Source organism: Astatotilapia calliptera, chromosome 6 (genome assembly GCF_964374335.1).
Source record: "Astatotilapia calliptera chromosome 6, fAstCal68.1, whole genome shotgun sequence".
NCBI classification, from domain to species: Eukaryota; Metazoa; Chordata; class Actinopteri; order Cichliformes; family Cichlidae; genus Astatotilapia; species Astatotilapia calliptera.
Window position 1 is genome coordinate 3,941,549 of NC_137427.1, and position 20,747 is coordinate 3,962,295.

The 20,747-nt window shown below is 42.3% G+C and overlaps 2 protein-coding genes across 5 annotated transcripts; both read left to right on the plus strand.

Annotated features, from left to right (window-relative positions):
- The first annotated feature begins 443 nt into the window (after nucleotides 1-443).
- Nucleotides 444-11,936, plus strand: scrn2 (secernin 2). 2 transcript variants are annotated; one of them, XM_026169757.2, is made up of 9 exons: nucleotides 444-681; nucleotides 1,792-1,954; nucleotides 3,121-3,302; nucleotides 3,701-3,900; nucleotides 6,003-6,218; nucleotides 6,311-6,476; nucleotides 7,557-7,737; nucleotides 9,855-10,011; nucleotides 11,546-11,936. In XM_026169757.2, exons 2-8 carry the CDS (start codon nucleotides 1,793-1,795, stop codon nucleotides 10,005-10,007), a joined length of 1,260 nt encoding a protein of 419 aa, XP_026025542.1. In that variant the 5' UTR covers nucleotides 444-681; nucleotide 1,792; the 3' UTR covers nucleotides 10,008-10,011; nucleotides 11,546-11,936. The 2 variants fall into 2 exon arrangements, with proteins under 2 accessions (XP_026025542.1, XP_080158441.1); XM_080302315.1 differs by having other exon boundaries at nucleotides 655-1,116.
- Nucleotides 11,937-14,808: 2,872 nt separating this feature from the next.
- On the plus strand, nucleotides 14,809-20,007 carry LOC113023597 (uncharacterized). Of its 3 annotated transcripts, none has more exons than XM_026169761.2 (4): nucleotides 14,809-14,955; nucleotides 15,985-16,613; nucleotides 16,744-16,851; nucleotides 17,911-20,007. In XM_026169761.2, the coding sequence occupies exons 1-4, from the start codon at nucleotides 14,928-14,930 to the stop codon at nucleotides 19,114-19,116; spliced, it is 1,971 nt and encodes a 656-aa protein (XP_026025546.2). In that variant the 5' UTR covers nucleotides 14,809-14,927; the 3' UTR covers nucleotides 19,117-20,007. The 3 variants fall into 3 exon arrangements, with proteins under 3 accessions (XP_026025546.2, XP_026025547.2, XP_026025548.2); XM_026169762.2 differs by having other exon boundaries at nucleotides 14,954-15,122; XM_026169763.2 differs by lacking the exon at nucleotides 14,809-14,955 and adding an exon at nucleotides 15,179-15,316.
- Nucleotides 20,008-20,747: the final 740 nt, after the last annotated feature.

A 20,747-nucleotide genomic window follows, 5' to 3' on the forward strand; every position in this document is an offset into this window, starting at 1 on the left:
TGCGATATCCTGGGTTTAAAACAGTAGATCCTACATTTCCCACGATGCCACTGATGTCATCATAGGGCTTATATGTTTTTTGTTTTGTTTTGTTTTTTTTCAGGCTTGTGAAAGTTTCGTGTAAAGCAAACAGTTTTTACTGACCTGTGATTCTTATGAAAACGTTAACTTGTTTACTTTAGTGAGTGCAAGCTAAGAGGTTTGTCCGGCTCATCCTTTAAGTCACACAGACATGAGGTCATAAGTGTAGCTCAGAAGCATTTTGCATTTAATTATACTTGTTTACAGTCTTTGTTTGTATCTGAGCGAATAAATAAAAAACAAACAAACAGACTTGATTTGTTGCTTCCACGGTGGAAACAGCGGATTGTAAAAACTTGCAGTGTTTGCAGGGATTTCCTCGAAGGTGGATGTAATTATGATCGTGTTGACTGCGGGTTTGCAGATAAACAGGCGAAGGGGAGGCAGACTCATGATGAAGAGCTACCTCATCGCTCAGGCCTGCTGTGCAGCTTTGCACAGGTGTGGACTGGACTCTGTGAGACGGTGAGCTGTGCTTGTGGCCAGACGAGACGAGACCTTTAAGTACAGACCTTTGGATTTCTTCGTCACGTGACTGCTCTGTATCTACAACCTGCCTTCTCCCAGCCGGCCGTGCGCGCTCACCATTGAAAAACAAAGGTAAACATTTTCTCCAGCACCACCCGCCGCTGCCTAGCTCTACTTTACGCACTATTATCCCCGAAATTGAGCCCCATTCTCACCCCCCAGATTAAAAGCGAAAGGACACGAAGAGACAGGCGCGTTGCTACTCCGGAGAGAGGGACGGGGAGTTGATAGTGTGGGCCTTATCTCTGAAATAAACACTGATCGCAAAGCGAGCTCCGTCACAGGCTACAGCTGCGATTAGCCGGGGCACTTTGGGTGACATTGTTTCCGGAATGTGAGCGATTCGTGGTCGCAAACGAGAGAAAAGGAGCGACAATAGAGCAACGTGGCGGCCGGATTTGTGAAGATTACAGTCAATAAAGTGCTCTGCACAAGACTGCCTCCTAATCCCTGTGTGAAAGGGATGGGCAGTGCACCGGCTGGATCTGACTTTCTGCAGAAAGCTGGGTGGGGAATGGAGAGAGCTGTTCCTCTCTGATCCACACATGCACATTATGGTTACAGCAGGGTGTAGTGCTGCAGATCCAACACAACGTCAGACTCTTATGATTAGTTTCAAATCAGCTTGTTTACATGAGGCCGTGAAATCAGTGCTGCTTCTTTAGTTCACTCCCCACCAGGGGCGTTTACGGGTTTTTTAGGGGTGTCACGAAGGAACGACAGGAAATCACAATACTTGGATCAGATGAAAGTAGAGCGTATTGAAAATATGGTGGATCCTCGTGCTCTTAATCAGATGGTATTTGGTGAAAAGTGGCTGCACGAGACTTTATACACAATTTTGTGTTCAATAACTGTTCAGAAAAGTGGTGAAACAGTACAGAAATATGCTTAAAATACCAAAAAGGTTAATCACTGGGTTATAATGAATGATTCATTAATGTGTGAATCACTTTAACGTTAAAGTTGGAGGTGATTTTAATAACTGCTTGAGCAGCTTTATCGCTGATTCTGTCATGTCACTTGGCATTGTGAGATTAACAGTACCAAGTCGGGTTTCTGGATACCACTACTCTTAAGTGCGTGTTTGGGTAGGGCAGGGGGGTGGGGGTCAATCACGCCGCTGTTCCCCACAGCCATCCACACTTCCTTTTTTTTTTTGTTTCTGTGTCTTTGTTGCAGGATGGCAGAGCCCCCCATGTCATGTGACTGTTTTGTTTCCTTGCCCCCTGGCTCTCGTGATGACCATGTGATTTTTGGAAAGAACTCAGACCGTCCTCGAGATGAGGTGCAAGAGGTGGTCCACTACCCTGCAGCCTCCCACCCTCCAGGCTCCATGCTGGAGGTAAAGCAGCGCAGGAAAAGCCGCAGCTGCTGCTGTGTTTTAAATACACCGTCTGACTAATACATTTCATATCTGTTGGGTTCAAAACAACCTTTTTCAAGGCTGAAGTCTGAAGCAGGGATGTTGAATATTTACACACGGACTTCATGTGGAAACCTTTCCTGTTAATAATTAAAGAGAAGCAACTGTGATGAAATACTTTATCCTGTTAGCTCAGCTAGGTCAGCGCAGCCAAGCTTCACATTAATGCAGTTTGTTTTTAATAGGAACCAGGGTCGATACTTGTGGTTGCAAAAACATTTACAGTCCTACAGAAGTCAGTAACAACTTTCCTGCTGGGTTTCTGAGCTCAGCCACTAATTTCAGGTCATACAGAGTAAAACAAATAGATTTTAGTTAAGTAGATGTTGTATATTTTGTTAATTTAAGGGGATATCTTGGGTTTATTCGTTGGTCAACAACTTGTGATCGATAACAGCCGATTAGTGTTTGGTTTCACAGGCATTATCGTCCCTCGGTTTTCACATCCCCTTTGAAACCACAGCGAAAAAACGCTCATCACTGGGTTTCAAAACTGGTCTTCAGATACCAGTGGGTAATGGCGCACTGGCTTTATCCGTCTTGTATAGTGTCTGTGCTCTGAATACATTGTTTATAGCTGTTTTCAGCTCATGAAGCAAAGTATGCATCACAGTGATCTGATGGTGCTGTGGGGTCTAATGATGTCCTTATGATAAGTTGTTGAATGCATTACTGGAAAGTAAAACATTATAAAAAAAAGTCCAGGTTTCTGAGAGTGTATTGCAATCCTGGTGACCCTAATGTTAAATTAGCCTTAGGATAATTTAACATGCAGGTAGAATACAAATCTTTTACCTTTTCATTGTATCCTGACAATTGCTGGATATTTAAGAGCCTGACTAAATGAGTGATGATGTAAGTGAACTGTATCTAACACTGGATCGTGTGCTTGTACTGCTTTTTGTCATCGTTGATCTGAATGACCCGAAACATCTGTTTGGGATTTTGGTACTAAGATATCTTTTTCCTTTTCTTCCACTGTTATACATCAATATGTGCACATTTGTAAGAAAATGTTGTTCATGCTCCACTGTTCATACCTGAAGCCACAATCCTTTTTTTTTCTTCTTCTTTGCAATCTGCAGTGCACGTACATCCAGATCCCTCAGGTGGAGCAGACCAACGCGGTGGTCCTCAGCAAACCTGCATGGATGTGGGGAGCTGAAATGGGCGCCAGTGACAAAGGGGTCTGTATTGGGAATGAGGCAGTCTGGACCCGAGAGCCCGTCGCACCGGGAGAGGCTCTGCTGGGCATGGACCTTGTCCGGTGAGCTGCTGAAAACTTTTGATATTTCTCAGAAATTTGTATGGATTAAGAACAGGATATCAATAAAGGGAAAATAATCCAACTGCTGACTGCACCTTATTAAAGTTGGATTGCATGTATTCAGTAGAAGTACTAAGTTAATCCTCTGAGGCTTTGATCAGAAGGGTGTGTAGATTGTCACTAGCATGTTATGGCAGGTGTAGAGATGACTGTTGAAGTTATTCTGTGTAAAAATACTCAAGCAGCAAAGAGAGACTCTTTAACTGATCAGCTGTTCTCCAATGCACACTTCAGAGCAGTTAAAGTGAATTCATGGTGTGTGAAACTGATCAAACACTAGATAAACAAATAGACGAAACCTGGCACACACATAACCTAGCATGGGTTCTGATCATCAGACTGGGGCTGGAGCGTGGTGACAGTGCCCGGGCAGCACTGACGGTGATCACCAGCCTCCTGGAAGAGCATGGCCAGGGCGGGCAGTGCAGGGAGGCTCCCGAACCCTTCAGCTACCACAACACCTTCCTCCTTGTGGACCGCAGTGAGGCTTGGGTGCTGGAGACAGCCGGGAGGCTTTGGGTGGCACAGAAAGTCTCAGGTAAGGACCAAGGGTTGAAAAGACTAAAGAAGTAACAACTGTGAGCCAAAAGTTCAGGCCTCACGTTGCTCTGGCTTAAAGGGGGAGGTGCTAAAAGAGTTTGTTTCTGTGCACTCACTGCAGTATAGTATGGCAGCCAAAAGTTACCTTATATGGATCAAAGGGATCATCCCGCTAATTTATCAGCTAATGCTAGTCAGTGTGATTAGTAAGCTACATTCACAGACTGTATGGGTCCAATGTAAGGAGACACCTATCGGGTAATTAGTGCAGTAACATACTAATAAGAACAAGAATGTTCACCAGAACTGAAGTACAAATGTCTTGGAGGTCTGTACCACACAGTTGTTGCCATACTGTTGGTCAGATAATCCATTCAGGTCTCTATCAGGGCACCTGTTCATCAATCCAACCACGTCCCCAATATAGGTCCAAGTAGATGAGTTAAAAAAAAAATTTCCACCCCACTCAGTGTTGATATGAAGGGGTGATCATCCATAGAGCTCAAAATTACTGAATGTGCTTCATTTATAACCACATCCAGCTTTTTTCTCCGGTTGTTATAATTGAAGCAAAGATTTTGTGTTTGAAAGCAGGTGCGATTCCTTAGTAACAGTCGTAACAAGGACGAGGATGTCTTTAAAAGTTCATGGTGTGCATGCACCAACATCTCCTTAGTGAAATTTTTATAAAGCCTCTTATTGCATGCTTGCTTAAAGGATTTTATTTTAGAGGGGGGAGGGGAACAATCCTGAAACCTGTTCTCGAACAGAGATATTGAACAACAGTTTCATCCTCTGAGGATGATGAATATCTATGCGTACGTCTGTCTCGACTGATTATCAGTCTGTCCTTGCCGTGCTGCTAACATGGCAGAAGCGTCTACAGGAGAGGTTAAACTCTGTGTGGTCTGTAGATTGCTTAGAGACCACACAGAGGAGCAGAGCTTAAACACTTAAACACTTGGAGGGAAAAGGGTCTCATGCTAGACTTCCTGTTTTTTTCCTCTGCTTTTAACTTTTTAACCTTATATTTTAACAGTTTGCTTTTAAAACTTGTGGGCACAGAAATTTAGTTTAAATGGAGTTCTCAGGTTTGCTCCTCTGCTGGTTTCCACAGGGATGTGTGTGCTCTGTTATTTATCCTCTGCACAGATGTGTTACAGAGTATGATGATAACAGGACCATGTTAAAGTACGCAGATGGGATTGTTCTTGTCAGTCAGCTCCAGGACAATGAGACCAGCGTTGGTCTACTACTCTACTTCACTGTGCTCACAAACATGAAGCGTCATCCAGTTTGAGTCAGGAAGAAGAAGATGTATTGACTCAAAGCTAAAACCTTTAGGAATGCCACTGCCTAATTGCTTTCGATTGGCTATTTATTAGTTCACATGAATTTATCTGCATTTGTAAACCGTAACCGGTGGGCAGAAAAGTAAATCCTGATTTTTGATATCCCCTCAATGCACCAGAAAGCAGACTGAGCAGAAATCGGTGTGAAAAACAGGACGTCAGCTTTAGTTTTTTTGGGCAAACTGCTTTTAGAAAGACGAAATCATGAGCTTTTAATAAGTCTGTCTTTGTGGGGTTTTTGTCTCTGATGTTTTTTTCTCTGGTTTCAGTGTCTATCTTTAATGAATAGAAAGAAAGTGTTTAGCTGATAGATGTGCTACACATCTGCAGTGACTCCAGGTGATCCCACCCCAGAGCTTTAGATCCACTTTGTTAATCTAGCTTTCTTCTGATTGGCTGCCCCTCAGCTCTGTATCACATCACACAGAGCCAAGTGTAAAAAAAACTGTTTGTGACTGTGTGTTTGCAGCGGTCTGTGTGTTTAACAAACTCAAATAAAAAAAGTAAACTAGGTCCATTCTTGTGATAAGACTGGCCTCCTGGCTGAAATCAGGTTCTAGCAGCTGAGAATGCATGTATGGGAATGCATGTATGGGAATGCATGTATGGGAATCCTCATGGAGTGATTTTTATCAGCTGCAATCAATCTGCTTTGTGTGAAACATACACACAAACAGAGCTTTTCTGGCTAAATAGGATTTCAGTTGATCTGGTATCTCAAAGACTGACATCTACCTGCTTCTTCCAGAGGGTGTTAAGAACATCTCCAACCAGCTCACCATTGGCAGCGAGATCTCCACAGAGCACCCGGACCTGCGGAGCGTGGCCAAGGCTCAGGGCTGGTGGGACGGTGAGGGAGAATTTAACTTCTCGCATGTGTTTAGTCCCGAGAACCCGCCGGCCAGGATGGAGCTGGCCAAGCAGCGCTACAGGGGAGGCACGGAGCTGCTCCAGCAACACGATGGTAGGTACAGAGCTCGGCGGAGCGTAGAGCTGCCGAACATGACGATAACTTCTCTACAGAGACACTCAGCTCTCTGTCTGTCCTGCTTTCAGGATCAGTGACGGCAGAGGTGATGATGTCCATTCTGAGGGACAAACCCAGCGGCATCTGCATGGACTCTGGAGGTTTCTGCACCACAGGCAGCATGGTTTCCATCCTGCCCAGAGACACCGCTCTGCCCTGCATCCACTTCTTCACTGCCACCCCAGACCCATCCAGGTTTGCCACTCACTAAACTAAGAATTCCTCCACTTAATGCTACTTGAATAACCTGTTTTATCCACTATATGTTCATGGAACGATTATAATATTGTGAGATTAAAGGTCTGGAATTCCTCATAATTGTTTATACAACTTTAGTATTAAGTAAGTTTTAGAAAATTAAATGTAACAACCAGTTAATGTTTAAAAAGCATAAAATATGAATATGTGCTGACCATTAAAAAAGACATCTAAATTCCCCAAACGTCCCTCAAGGTGGTCACTTTGTGCACCTGTGGATTAATTCCAGAAGCCTCTGTGGAAGTCTAATTCTGACCATCTGTGATCTCAAACTTCCAGAGAGCAAACATCAAGTTTACTTAAACGGAGGAGTTTTTACGTAGATTTTATGCTGATTTTCGCTCAACTTTTGGTTGGTCTGCTCCACGAAGCACGCTGTAATAATATTAATTAAATGAAGACGGTCCCTGAGAGTTGCCACAGTGGACGAATCTTCATGTTTGATTTGGTGCAGGTTTTATACAAGATGCCCTTCCTCACGCAACCCTCACGCTTACCCAGACTTACAACCCTCGGAGGCTGGGTTTATGTTTTCTCCTGGTCTTAAAGTAGGCCACTAATAATATTAAGTTCATTAAAGCGCACTTTTTGGATTCTGTATATTTGGACATTTTTACATGGGAGTCTGTTGAGATTGGGGACAGAATCAAGTGGCCATTAGAGGACTGCAGTTTTTGCCGTTTGCATGTTCACTTTTCATTTCTCAGAGCCTGACGTTGCCCCTCACGTGTATCACAGATAGGCAAGTGGTGTGAGTGGGACTTGTAGTGGGCAATAAAATAGCAGAAGAGCTGGAAACAGTTTAGAGGATTATCTTGAAAGGGAGACTGAACAAATTGAAATCTTAAGCGACAGAACTTTATGAGCTCCTCTGATATGAAAGTGTGAAAAGTGTTTTCTTTCCTTTCTAATCTTTAATTTTCTATCCTCTGTATCTTCTTTGGGTTGATGGGAATTTCTGAGTCTCCTCTTTCTCTTTCCTCTTTCTCTCCCTGTCTAATCCTACCACCCTGCTAGGTCTGTATTCAAGCCTTTTATCTTCTCGGACTGTCCCACCCCAGTGCCGAGGGTGGTCTCCCCACAGTTTGGCCCGGACGACCCTGCGAGGAAGCAGCCTCGCTTTCAGAGCCAGGTGGACCGCAGACACGACCTCTACAAGGCCCATCAGGTGGCACTCAACACCATGGAGACCAACCCGGTGGGCACTGATGGATGACCTAGGTCAATGATAGTCCTGCACAGATAATGGCAGTGCATGAAGTTCCGGTTCACTGAGTAAACATTCACAGCAGGATCGCTTTTTATTTATTTTCGTTAAAGAGTCGATCCGGATGAGTTGCTGCTGATAAATTACAGGCGAGTTGCACAACCCAGAGTAGACACTCCCAGTGCAGAGCCAAACACAACAGCACCTCACAGATGGTGCAGACAAGACACATGGCATCAGTGCAGACTAAACATAAACACACTACAAGTGCACATTCAAAGCCAAAGAGCAGGGTTTCAAACTGACACCAGAGAACTTCCAAACAGTTTTTCCATTTAGACATTTTAGCTGATTTCCTGTCTGGCATTATGTGCGTGATTACAAGCTGAACCTGAAGTCAGAGGAAGGTCAGCGCCCTGTTTGGGCTGGAATTTTGGCTCGGCACAAAATGAGCATACAAAATGTTTTTGTAGCTTTGCTAATGTTAGCTATCGAAAGCTGCTCATTACACCAAATAAGTGTTGTTTCCTTTTTTTACTCATGACTTCAACTTTTCTTTTGTAGTTTGAGGAAACAGTTTTTTCTCTTTAAAAAGTGACAAAGCCCGCCTTTAAAATTGGTCTGTTCCAATGCGGAAACGTTAGGACAAAGATCCAGAAGATGAAGAATTAAATGGGAAATTATTCAGCGTGGATCTATTTAGTATTCGCATATATTCTGTTATATTTAATATTAAAAATGGCCAAAGTTTCAAATTATTATCTCAGCATGTGCACAAGTAATCCTATTCTATCTCTCTCTCTTTTTTAAACTCTTGTCTCTGTATGATGTCATAGAGAGTGGATATCCCTTATATCAGCGCTCCCCAACCCCCGGGCCACAGACCGGTACCAGTCTGTGAGCTGTTTGGTACTTAGCCGCAAAAGTTGAGGCTCGGCTGGGCTTAAAATAGTTTTTATTATTAACTCTGTTTCTCTGGGTCTTTTCCTGTGTGAATGAATAAGTTTTCTTTTCTTTTTTTGGTTTTATCTTGTTGTATTTATCCGCAGCACCATAAAGGCCGGTCCGTAAAAATATTGTCGGACATAAACTGGTCCGTGGTGCAAAAAAGGTTGAGCACTTATATGGCCATCGGCTCTGGCTGTGCATTTTAGTTTAGTTTTTATTTATATCTTGCTAAAATTTTCCTAACTTCTGTTATTCTGCAAACTCTGTTGCTACCATAGTTTGGTACTTTCTACATTTTCGTCAAGTGCAGTTTTTATGAAAACTAAACAGTTGTGTCGACGTCTCAGGAAACATGTTTTTTCATACTTGTGTTAGTTTTTTCTTTCCTGTTAGTTAACTAAAGTATATTCAAACTTTTGTTTGGAAGGTAAAGCCAATCAGGAAAGTTTGGTTTAAAGGGAGGTCACCTTAATGGGGGTGGAGCTAAAATATCTTTGTTTAGCTTGTCTAAAGCCTGTTCCAGTATACGGCCCAGTATACTCTACTCTACTAGAGTCCAACAATGAAACGGAGCACAGTTGTAAGGCTCCTTTTAACCAAACAGACTCTCCTTGGAGTTTATTCGCTGACCTCTCACTGGACTCCACACAGTATTCATCAGCAGTGCACCTTCCTCCACTGACTCAGAGACTCAGTTCTCTTATAATTCATTGAATATAACTTTTCTGTCACTCTTTCAATCATTGTTTGATGGTTGATTGGATGTTGGTGTAAATATTTTATCATTTCACATTTGTACAGAGCGCTGATTTATTATTTTGTTATTTTAAAATATAAATACGCCACGAGAGTGAATACAAAGTGCATTTTGTACACCACAGTGGGATTTGGGTAAAGAAAAGCAGGTCTGTAGTTGCGGTTATTCAGACTGCATCTCCCACCATAGACGTGGGGTTGTACTGGATTCAGGACTGTTTTCAGCAGGATCTGACTCCTTTTTAAAATCTGACTGAAGCTTATGATGATGAAAGACGCATCAATTTAGGAGGAGAAAGTAGGGTGTCACATCAAATCAGGTTTCACAGCTTTGTATGATCTAACCTGGGTGTTACTGTTATTCTCATGGCATCTCTGTGGGTTTTCTCTCTGTTCTGTCTCAGGATGAAGGTCTAGCTGTCTACAACATTTTAAGGGACCTGGAGTCTCAGTGTCTGAGCGAGATCGCAGCCATGCTCAGCGGAGAGATACCCGGAGAGGAACTGGGGGACTTATTTTTTGATTGCGTGGACACTGAGATTAAGTTCTACCAGTGAGGAGGTGGGAGGCTGCAGGGATGTATTAGTGTTGTATGATGTGCACGAATGAGCTTTAGGCTGGGATTATTGTCTCTTATGAATGCATACTGTCTTAATATATTCTTTTTAAACCAAATTTAACATGTATATGCAGGATGTTTTTTAAACATGCAAGACCTGCTACAAAAGGTGATTTCTTTCATGTCTGCAGACAGTTAGGTCCATAAGTACTCGGATAATGCCACAACCTTTGGGAATTTATCATGAAATAAGAAGAGAACAGGCTTCACTTACCATCAAATTTGCCTGTTATTCAATTGCCAGTTACTTTTGTACCCCTGAAAATGGCGGGCTAAAAATAGCAATAGTTTTGTTAAACATGTTGAATTAAAGATAAAATTCCACACATCTCGTTTATTTGATTTGAATGAGCATTTTTGCCTTCACATATCATATATTATATTGTAATGCTCTCCTTTCTGAGCTACCAAAGAAAAGTTTTAGAGGTTTACAGATGGTGCAAAATGCAGCTGTTTGCGTTTTGACTAAAACTGGAAAATCTGAGCACATTACCCCTGTACTGAAATCCCTTCATTGGCTACCTTGTCAGGTTTAAGCAGATTTTAAGGTCCTGCTGCTCACCTACAAGGCTTTAAATGGTTTGGCACCTTCATACCTCTCTGATCTTTTGCACCTTTATGTTCGATCCCATGCTCTCCGATCTCAGGACTCTGGCCTTTTAAAAGTTCCTAGAGCCAGAACAAAGACTGTTGGAGAGCGTGCTTTTTCTCTTCATGCCCAATTTTTGTGGAACAACCTCCCTCAAGATATCAGGCAGGCATGCTCTGTGGAGGTTTTTAAAGACCCGCTTGTTCACCCTGTCCTACATGTCTTAATTCTATGCCTTTTAGTTTGTTTTTGTTTTTTCTACATTTTTATCGTTTTTAACTTTTGTTATGTTTTTAACTCGTTATTGCGTTTTTAACTTGTATTGCTATGCATCACTTTTATTTATGTATCTCTTTATAGCTGTACAGCACTTTGTCTGAAAGCGCTTTATAAATAAAGTTATTATTATTATTATGTCCAAAGAAAAACTTGGAATGACCTTCAGATTACAAATAATTATCACTGAAGACTATTTACAAGAAATTCTGGCTCCTTGAAAGTAAAACATAAAGACATGAAGAGTGGCTCAGGACTTTTGCACAGTACCACATATTCAAGTTGAGAATTTTGCAATAGTTTTAATGGTAAAGTGGACACATCTTACCGTAATCATATAGTCTGCAGTGGTTAAAATGTAATTTAAGGTATTGAGATGATCATTTTTAAATCCCTTTTTTGATGAAAGATAAATTCTTTGACAGTGTCGTGAAGGTCAAACACGAACACAAAGCCTTTCATTTAGGAGGAGATATAAACGGTCAGAGAACTCAGAGGTTGTGATTCCTACTTATTGAAATATCCTCCTGTTAAAGTGGGATTTGCTGCTTTGCTCACAGCAAAGCTAATTAAGCTCCTAACTTGCTGTGTTTCATGGTTCTCTGTTACAGCGCCCTCAGGTGGATACTCTTTGTGCTCACAGAGTGGCAGGAGAAGGCCCTGGGACTGTTGCAGACTCCAGCGTTTCTCGTGTTGGCTTCCGCCTCACTTCTGCACCGCACATCTCTGTCCCCATTCCATCCTTAACACAGAATGTCTTAACAGCACATGTGATTGGAGCATATTTATCATCCGTGTCGCCCAGGGAACAATGACTGCACCTCATTAGTGAGAAATATGATGTAGACTACACAGGCGCCTATGTAGAGCTGTGTGACGTTGCACAAATACTGTGAGTACGGCATTCGTTTAACTTTTTGTTTCATGTTGCAAATGAACGGGTTGTCATTCGTTTGGTGGCTCCCTGTAGGGAAGGATATAATAAAGTTAATAAAGTCCTGAGTGTGTTGTGAGCTTTTTGTTCACATTTGCACTAATGGTGGGTCTGCCTGGACGGTCAGCAGGGGCTGAGCTGAAGGAGGGTTTGGTTGCACAATAAAAACTGTGTCAGCAAAGCTGCATTGACTCATAGTGAAGTGAAAACAAAGATTAAAATATAAATTTGTGTAAAAAAAGAAAAAAAAGAAAAGAAAACCCAAACAAATCTGCAATTATAGTATGGTGATCTATCTATAATGTACTTCTCATTAAAACAAAAATGTATCGCTTTGTTCTAGCAAAAATATTGGGATGTTGGATGCTGCATGAAATATTTTAGATATTGCAATTTAATTCAATGTTCTATTGTGAATATGTAAATTCAGTGTGTGTGTGTGTGTGTGTGTGTGTGTGCGCGTGCAACAGTGTTTGCCACCATCTAGTGGTTGATTGGATTTACTGCAATTAAGTTCACTCCACCTTTGACAAAATAAGAGCTTGGTAACCTTGACCACCCAAAAAATATGGTAAATGGCCTGTATTTGTATAGCGCTTTTACTAGTCCCCCCCTAGGGACCCCAAAGCGCTTTACACACCCAGTCATCCACCCATTCACTCTCACATTCACACACTGGTGGAGGCAAGCTACAGTTGTAGCCATAGCTGCCCTGAGGCAGACTGACAGAAGCGAGGCTGCCATATCGCGCCATCGGCCCTTCTGGCCATCACTAGTAGGCGGTAGGTGAAGTGTCTTGCCCAAGGACACAACAACCGAGACTGTCCGAGCCGGGGCTCGAACCAAGAACCTTCAGATTATAAGGCGAACTCCCAACTCTTGAGCCACGATTGCCCCAAATCATAATTAAGTGTTATAATGAGGGTGACGTTATAAAGAGCATTAGTATAAATGAGCCTATCAGCATTATGGGTGTAAATATTTAAAGCGTTTAACCACATCTGACTGCCTTCCAATGGTCTATTTATGCATGACAGTAACCCCATGTTTTGGTACGTTTATGAATTAATAAAACTAAAACAACCACAATGAAATTGAATAATTAAATTAAAAGATATTTTGCTTCTTTTAAAAACTGCTTTTATTACTAACAAAACTGAAAAGCTGATACAGTTTATTTCTAGGAGGACCCTATCACTGTGGAGGGGTTTGTAGGCCTCTGTTCAGCGTTGCAGTTCTGGGAGAAGAGAAGAGAGAAGTTCCCTAATAACAGTGGTATATATGACTTTCTCTGGGATGGAGTTACCGAGGGTCCCACCCTGCAGCAAGGCCTGGATAAGGGACTCTAAAAATAACACCTTTTGGCTGAAGGGCTCAGTTGAGGTAAGTCTGAATGAGCACAGGGGCCAGAGTTCCTGGAGAATGTGTCCTGACTACCTGGCCTTCTTGGACGGGGTGGTGGTAGGTGCCCCATCTGGGAACTCCTAAACGTGCAGTCTACTCAGTCTGTATCCTGCTTTGCTATCGGACTTCTTTGACAGGTTTCCTGTAACGAATACCATGTTCAAGCATAAGGGTATCCCTAAGTGCGCTTGACAACAGGACCCCCAGGTTGTGAGTTGACATATATATTTTGAGGGTGCACCGTCTGTCAGAGACCTCAGTCAGGGAGATCTTCTCCAGAAGAACTCTGACAGCAGGATGGCTGTAGACAATAAGTGAAAATAGTAAAAAATACTAAATGTTCCACACGTCTGCTGAGGCGACTGGAGCAGCAACTGTAGAGTTTGCTTATTCACTTTTGTGTGCCAACTTCCAGTTCAGCCCACTTTTGATGTGGATGCTTTGGTTTTGTCCTTTGGGGCAACTATGGCTCAGGAGCTAGAGTGGGAAGTATACTAATTGGAAGGTCAAGGATTCAGTCTCCTCCAGGCTGCATGTCAAAGTACCCTTGGAATGTTGAGTTAACCCCAGTATTGTAAGTGTGCATGAATTTTAGATAAGACAATATTAGATAAATGCTAGATAGAATAAAGTGTGTGATTGGGTGAACGAGGCTTGAGGCTTTGAGTGCTCAGTTAAAGTAGAAAAGCACTTTATATGGCTTAATGTAGCTGTCCTCTTCCCTGCATATGAAGTTAATCACCATCTCTCCAATCTTATCCACATTCAGAACATTCCAGACTAAAATCATCCTCTGCTCTGTCTTCCTCCTCTTCCTGCGCATTACTAGAATCAGAATCAGAATCAGAATACTTTATTGATCCCTGGGGGAAATTATTTTTTGTTACAGTGCTCCTAACAGTACTAACACATCTGTGTTAGTACAGTACTAACACATCTAACCACTGTAGAACTTTCATCAGAGTATTTCTGATGATGGCATGACGAGAAGTTGTTCTGAAGCTGTGTAAGGTAAAAAGAAATGGAGACAGCACAGTGCCCTGTGGAGTTCCTGTACTGCAGATCAGCGCCCAGTCTCACATGTTGGAAAAGCCTCCTGTCCTTGTGGCTGCAGAGCTGAATCAGGAAATCAGAGGATTGTTTTTGCCTGATGTGTTGGCTGACCAGTCACCTTGATCTCACAACAAAAAGGAATGACTTAAAGGTCCTCTCAGAAACCATACATCATCCTCTTCTACATACTGTGCTTTCACAGTATGCCAGTACGTACCCCACAATTATGTACTTATGTATACAGTGCCTCTCTGTGCCTCTGTTGTCTTGTATTTTCTGTGTAACTGAAGAAAATAAAGAAAAACATTTTTTAAAAAGACAATTAAATGTGAATTTTCTTACTTTTTGACGATAATTTCTTGTGTTTAAATGTTATCAATAAAGTTGCGTTAAAAAGTAGCCGAACCCACTTCTTCATCCCCGGGGGGAGATTAGAAAAACAAACCTCCTGGAATTCAGTCAGTGCCTGTTTTTTAAAATGCTGTCCGACTGTATTTAACATTTTGTGAATGTTTTTAGGAAACGTACTTACTGCTAAACATATTTTGAGCAGTTTTCCCTGGTTTAATTTACCCAAGGGAGTGTGTGTTTCCTGATTTGCAATGAAAGTGGAGTCATCCAGCGGAAATGGTAATTTTACGTTAGCTCGTTAGCCCACCGCGAATGCTGCTAAGTAGGTTAATCAAAAGCAGGGGCAAAGCTTTAATTCCTGCTGATTTAACTGCACTTTAGGACGAGAAAGTTTTCACAGACGCAGCGATTTTAGCTGGAAACACTATCCCGTCGATGATACAGTTGTAAGTTTGATATTTCTCCTTTTGCTAAAGCCAACTGAAGCTATTCCGTGGCCTGCTAACAGGCAGCTGCTGCAGCGAACGCTAACGTTCAACGCTGTTAACGTTAGCTCGGTCACGGCATACCGAAAGCTCCATTAAGCCAACTATCTAAGCTCTGGGATGCCTGAGCGTCCTTTCAGAGAATTCTACAGCAGGTGCTTTTACACGTAGTTTCTATTTAAAGACACACCCGCGCCTATACTGTTGGTTTGTGACTCCTGCTGTTTGTTCATATTTTAAAAAATTTTTATTTTATGTTTTGCTGGATATTTTTGTAGACGCATTGTGACCTACATTTGCTTGTTTCTTTCAATCCTGTTGTGATTATCAAGCATTTATGATCTAGGGGGGAATGTTTGTCAGTGTGATCTCTGAATGTAAACCGTAGTAGCATTGAACAGTGAGCTGGCCTGTTTTACCACCTCATAGGCCAGCTCTGCAGGCAGCATATGAGGCTATCTTCAGTTTAACCCCGACTTAGAAGAATTGCGAGGGTAGTTATTACCAGAACGCTATTAATGGTTTAGCATGAATGTGGCTTTCTTCTAACCTGACTCGATCACCATGGTAACTGATGCTAAACATTTAACCTGAGGAGCATACATGCGTCTGTCACATAACTGGCACAGAGACACACAGTTTAGAATCACAAATTTTTGGAGCCAATTTCTTTGGAGTACCGCCACAGGCACAGAACAACTGTAGAAATCCTGACATATTCCAAGTGGAGAGCACTTTGTTTGCCTTGTTAATACAAGATAAGTGGTTGTGTTTATTTGAAGTCGGACATTATTCAAGTTTATCCTCTTTTTGTATCATTCAGGTCTGAGGATGTACTCAAACAGATCTGAACACAGTTCCAGGCGGCAGTACAGCGAGAGAAGTTCACGGCAACGGGATGAATATGACAACAGATGGGAGAAAAGGCGTGACCCTCCCAGAGACATGCCACGGGAGTCGTATCATAAATATGGTGGGGATGGACGCAGCAGCACAGAGAGGAAAAGAAGTAGGGAGTACAGTGAGTCTCCGAAGAGGCTGTACAGCAAAGATACACTGAACAGGGACCGGAGCAGGAAGAGCCCGGCGAGGAGACGCATGTCTTCACCAGTGCGGGACCCCTCTGACAACAAAAAGCAGAGGTTTGCAGATGACGACGAGCGGGATTACAGGTACAGGCGTGAGGCTCAGGAGAAAACGTACAGGCCTTCACCGGACAGTTTTTCACGGTCGCATCTAACCAGGAATGTTGAAGATGCGTCACCACAAAATGAGGATTTCAAGTACAGGAAAACACCTCAGGACTCCAGGCACAGGCCTCTGCATGAGGAGTTCCCATACAGGCAGCTAAATGAGTTAACATACAGACGACTGTCGGGGTCTTACAAAGATGGAGATGAATATGAGAGGGGCCGGGATCCATCACAAGAGAGGGCACGATCACAGGAGAGGGTAAGTTTACATGATTGCTTAATGAGGGTTGGACAGGTTTCAATTGTGTGTTTGCATCAGTTTGAATAGCGTTTTAATTCCAAGTAATCATTTTGTGGTTTGATTAAAAATATTTATCCATGTCAAACAGAGTTATGTCAATCCCAGAGAGAGGACGGACAGTCCTCTCACTTCTGTATATGATGAGGATTATCGCCAAGCTGGAACAAGATATCCATTGAATGGTTCGAGCCGACAGGTGGGTTTGACGTTACACATGTTGATAAATCTTTATCACTTCAGACATTATGCCTTGTAATTCCACTTGTCTCTGGCCGCCAGATCAGAGCTTTACTGGCCCCTTGTGTGGTTTTACTGATTTGTAATAAAAGAAGCAAATATTCATTACATCATACGCTGCTGGGTAGCCGAATAACAACAACAATAATAATTAATACATGCATAATAAGACAGGTTTTATTACTGCAGTGTGGTAAATGCTGAGTGTATTTACCACACTGCATTCACTCCTGCATGTATCTGAGGGAGGAGGAGGAGGACCGGTGCTCCTCAGCCTGCAGTTTGGCTAATTGCAGAGAGTGTTTATTGTATTCTTGCATTATCCCAAATACTTCTTGAATATTTCTTGAATACTTCTACTGCATGAAACGTTACACTCATGCTGTAGCCACCTTGCTGTAGATTGGCACCTTCTCAGAAGTGTAACTCGAGTTGATAGGCCTATTTATTAGTAATAGCTTGGCACTTCACTTCAGCACACGTGTATTTCTTATTCTTTATGAACTTGTGAAATTTCTGACATGATGCAGAAATAGAAGTCTACCGAGCCAAACGCTTTTAACATTTTAATTTTGTCTGCATTTACAACATCTACAACACATGCAGCACAAAACACACAGTAAAAACACCACCATGAATATCAGTATATCTGGGCTCTGATCCCATAGCCCTGTTCACCTGTAACCTGACATAAATGAAATGACCACTCTAACGGTTTATCAATATGAGTGTGACAACAAAACGGGATGCACATCAAAACTGGCCTCAAAGCAGACAGAATATCGATTAACACAATAAACGGCTACAAGAAGAAAACAAGGTGTAATAGGCTGTAATTGTATTTCACTTGCTCATTATTCTGCAGTAGCTTTACAAATCCGCTCTCAGATGTCACGTACACTGCTGTTTCGTGTTTGATTTGCTTTCAGAAGTGTCTCAGAAAATTGTGTGAAAATGTTTAACTTTCCAGAGATTTGTTTGACTCTTATACCTGTGACGTTTGTGTGCTTCCCATCAGTCTTTTGAGAGTGATGCACCCAGTCGAAGTGCAGCTGTTTCTGAGCAGAAGTCAACCAAAGGCTTCCAGCGTTTCCTCGACGTGCTAAACAAGGGCGTGAATGTCGACGTTCTCACTAAGATTGTGACTCAGACCTCGGATGACGACGATCAACCCGTTTCTCAAACCTTATTACCGAGCCCTGCTGATCATCTGTGGTCTCCAACTCACAATGCTGGGAGGAATCAAGGAAGCCACCAGGATAACAGCTACTGGAGTGAAAGCGAAAGGTCCCGCAGACCAGTTTCCCCGCAGACTCATCGAAGGTCCATCAGCCCAAAACGGTGCCCACTCTCTGATGAAAAGCCCCTTCAGGGGAATGATGGCAGGGAAGCCTACTTCCGCAGCAGATCCAGGTCCCCCTTGGTGGTGGAAAGGGTGCCGCTGCCACCTGAGGATGAACACAAGCGTAGGCAAATGCAGGATGTGCTGCAGGCCATTGGCATGGATTTGGGATTTGAAGAGCTTGGCCAAATGTCTCATAGAATCCAGGAGCGGCTGTATGGGAAGAAGGATGGTGATTTGGCTCGTAAAGTTGTGAGGGAGAAGGGCACGGGGCGACCGATTTCCCCGAGACGTCAAAGTAGAGCATCATCATCATCAAGCAGATCTAGTTTTAGCCCCTTAAATCAGAATTATTACAGTAAAAAAGACTCGTACAGTGCAGAGAGGGATGTAACAGATGTGCATCAAGTATACAAATCTGCTGAGTATGACCAGAAGACGAGCAGCAGCACAGTACAGGACAGTAAGAACTGCGAAGGGAAATCTCAGGAGAGCGCTGCTGCATTACAACCATTTTCTCCTAATTCCTCATACCCTTCATCCAAACCTCCATCTGCTCCGGTGGTGCCGACGTACCCTCCGGTCAACTGCTCACCGATGCCATACCCACCTCCTGTGCCTCCACCAATGCCCCATGTTGGGCCGGGGGTTATTATGCCACCCTTCGTCCCGTACCCCGGCATCCCGCCTATGAACATGTATCCAACCATGCTCCCGCAAGCGAGCCACATGTTCCCGCATCACGTTAATCATCCACAGCCGCCGTATTTCAGCCAATCAAATGTAAGTGCAGTTCAGCCAGTGAACACAACGCAAAAGTCCAAACCACTGACAAGGCCCCGCTGTTTGCAGGTTATTCAAACCAAAAAAAAGCCTAGATAAACGAGGCTGCGCAGGGTGGAAGTGAGACTTTGAAACTGACTGATGGAAACAGCTGGGCCTTCAGGGAGTCTCTTTTTAACCACAAAACACGCATTTGAAGCATCAGAGAACATCACAGTGAACATTTGCAAGCAATCAGTCCAGCAGCAACTAAGAGAACAACACAATGACATTATCAGCTACTGTATCGTGAGTTTGATGACAAACTGTAGGTGGTGCTGCAGCTCTTCTTGATTCTCGGTCTGCTCTCATACCCATCACACATTCACTAGTCTGCCACAACATTAAAACTGCCGACAGTGGAAGTAGCAACAGCTCGGGTCCTTGAATTCACACGGATGCTATTTTGACATTGTTACAGCTTTGATGCAGACCAGGCATTGGGCTGATGGCAGCAGCCTCCTCTTGTATGGCAGTGCAGCCCGTTATACTACAACAAGTTATTAAGCCAGCCTACGAAGCTGGACCACTGTAATTCTCAGAGGTTCACAGGACCCAAAGGATCCACTGCAGCGTCCGCTCGGAGGTCCTGCATGCATGCCTGGACTCCTCAGGCAGTATGAAGCAGGTGGTTTTAATGTTGTTTGGTTGGTGTAGCTTATAATAGCCCGGTCACTCTAGGAAAAAACAAAACAAAAACAAATACTGAAAGTACAAAAATGTGTTATTTTGTTAACGTTTTACTAAAATTTGATGCATTTTATTTTTGTGGACATCATATTTGTCTTTATATAGGAGCCTTTATGTTCATTAATTAGTTCAAAGGCCAACCTACAACTACAAGACATGCTCTACACTTCTGTCTCTTTACATATTTTTCTTATTCTGTAAACATGCAGAAATTTGCTGTATAAATATTGAACTGGATAATATTAAACAAAAAAGCAAATACTTTGACTGTGTGCTGAGTTATTGAACGTGTACAGATTTACTGTGGCGCTGTTCTCGCCACAACTAACCTGAAAGGCTCTGTAATAGAAAATATGAATTTCCAATTTTGTTTTTAAACAATGATTTAATCAATGAATTTGACTGACGTTTTAAACCCAGAGCACATTTCCTTTACAGGAGAAAAAAAGCCTTCGGCCAACGAGAGAGGCAAAACTGGTTTCAGCTGTTAACCTTCAGTTTAGTCCAACCACAAGCAGCAGATAGGAATACAAATGTTTTTTTAAAAGCTTTATAAAATCATGTTAAAATGTCTAAGGTAGGGGAAATTTATTTGAAATAATAATTTAGAATTATTTTGGTTAAAAGGTTTAAATTATAGAGGCTGTATAAGATGCTCTATAGATGCTTTATAAGCAATACTACTCAAAAATGAAATTACCGTTATAGCAGCCAAAACATGAAAGTACTTTGGTCAATAAAAGAAATGAATATAACAAATTAGCTCACAAAGTAACAAATTTTAATAAATAATGGCATTTTCAATATAAAATTAGAGCAGTAATATTGAATAAAGTATTTGGATATATTTCTAAAAATGTGATTTTTAAAATAGAGCCAAGACTCAACATGTAACTTTAAATAATAGTGAGGTGAAGTTAATCATAATAATAATAATGATGATGATAGCCTTATTTATGGAAAAAACAGTGTATACAAAATGCTTTGAAGCAAAATACTAA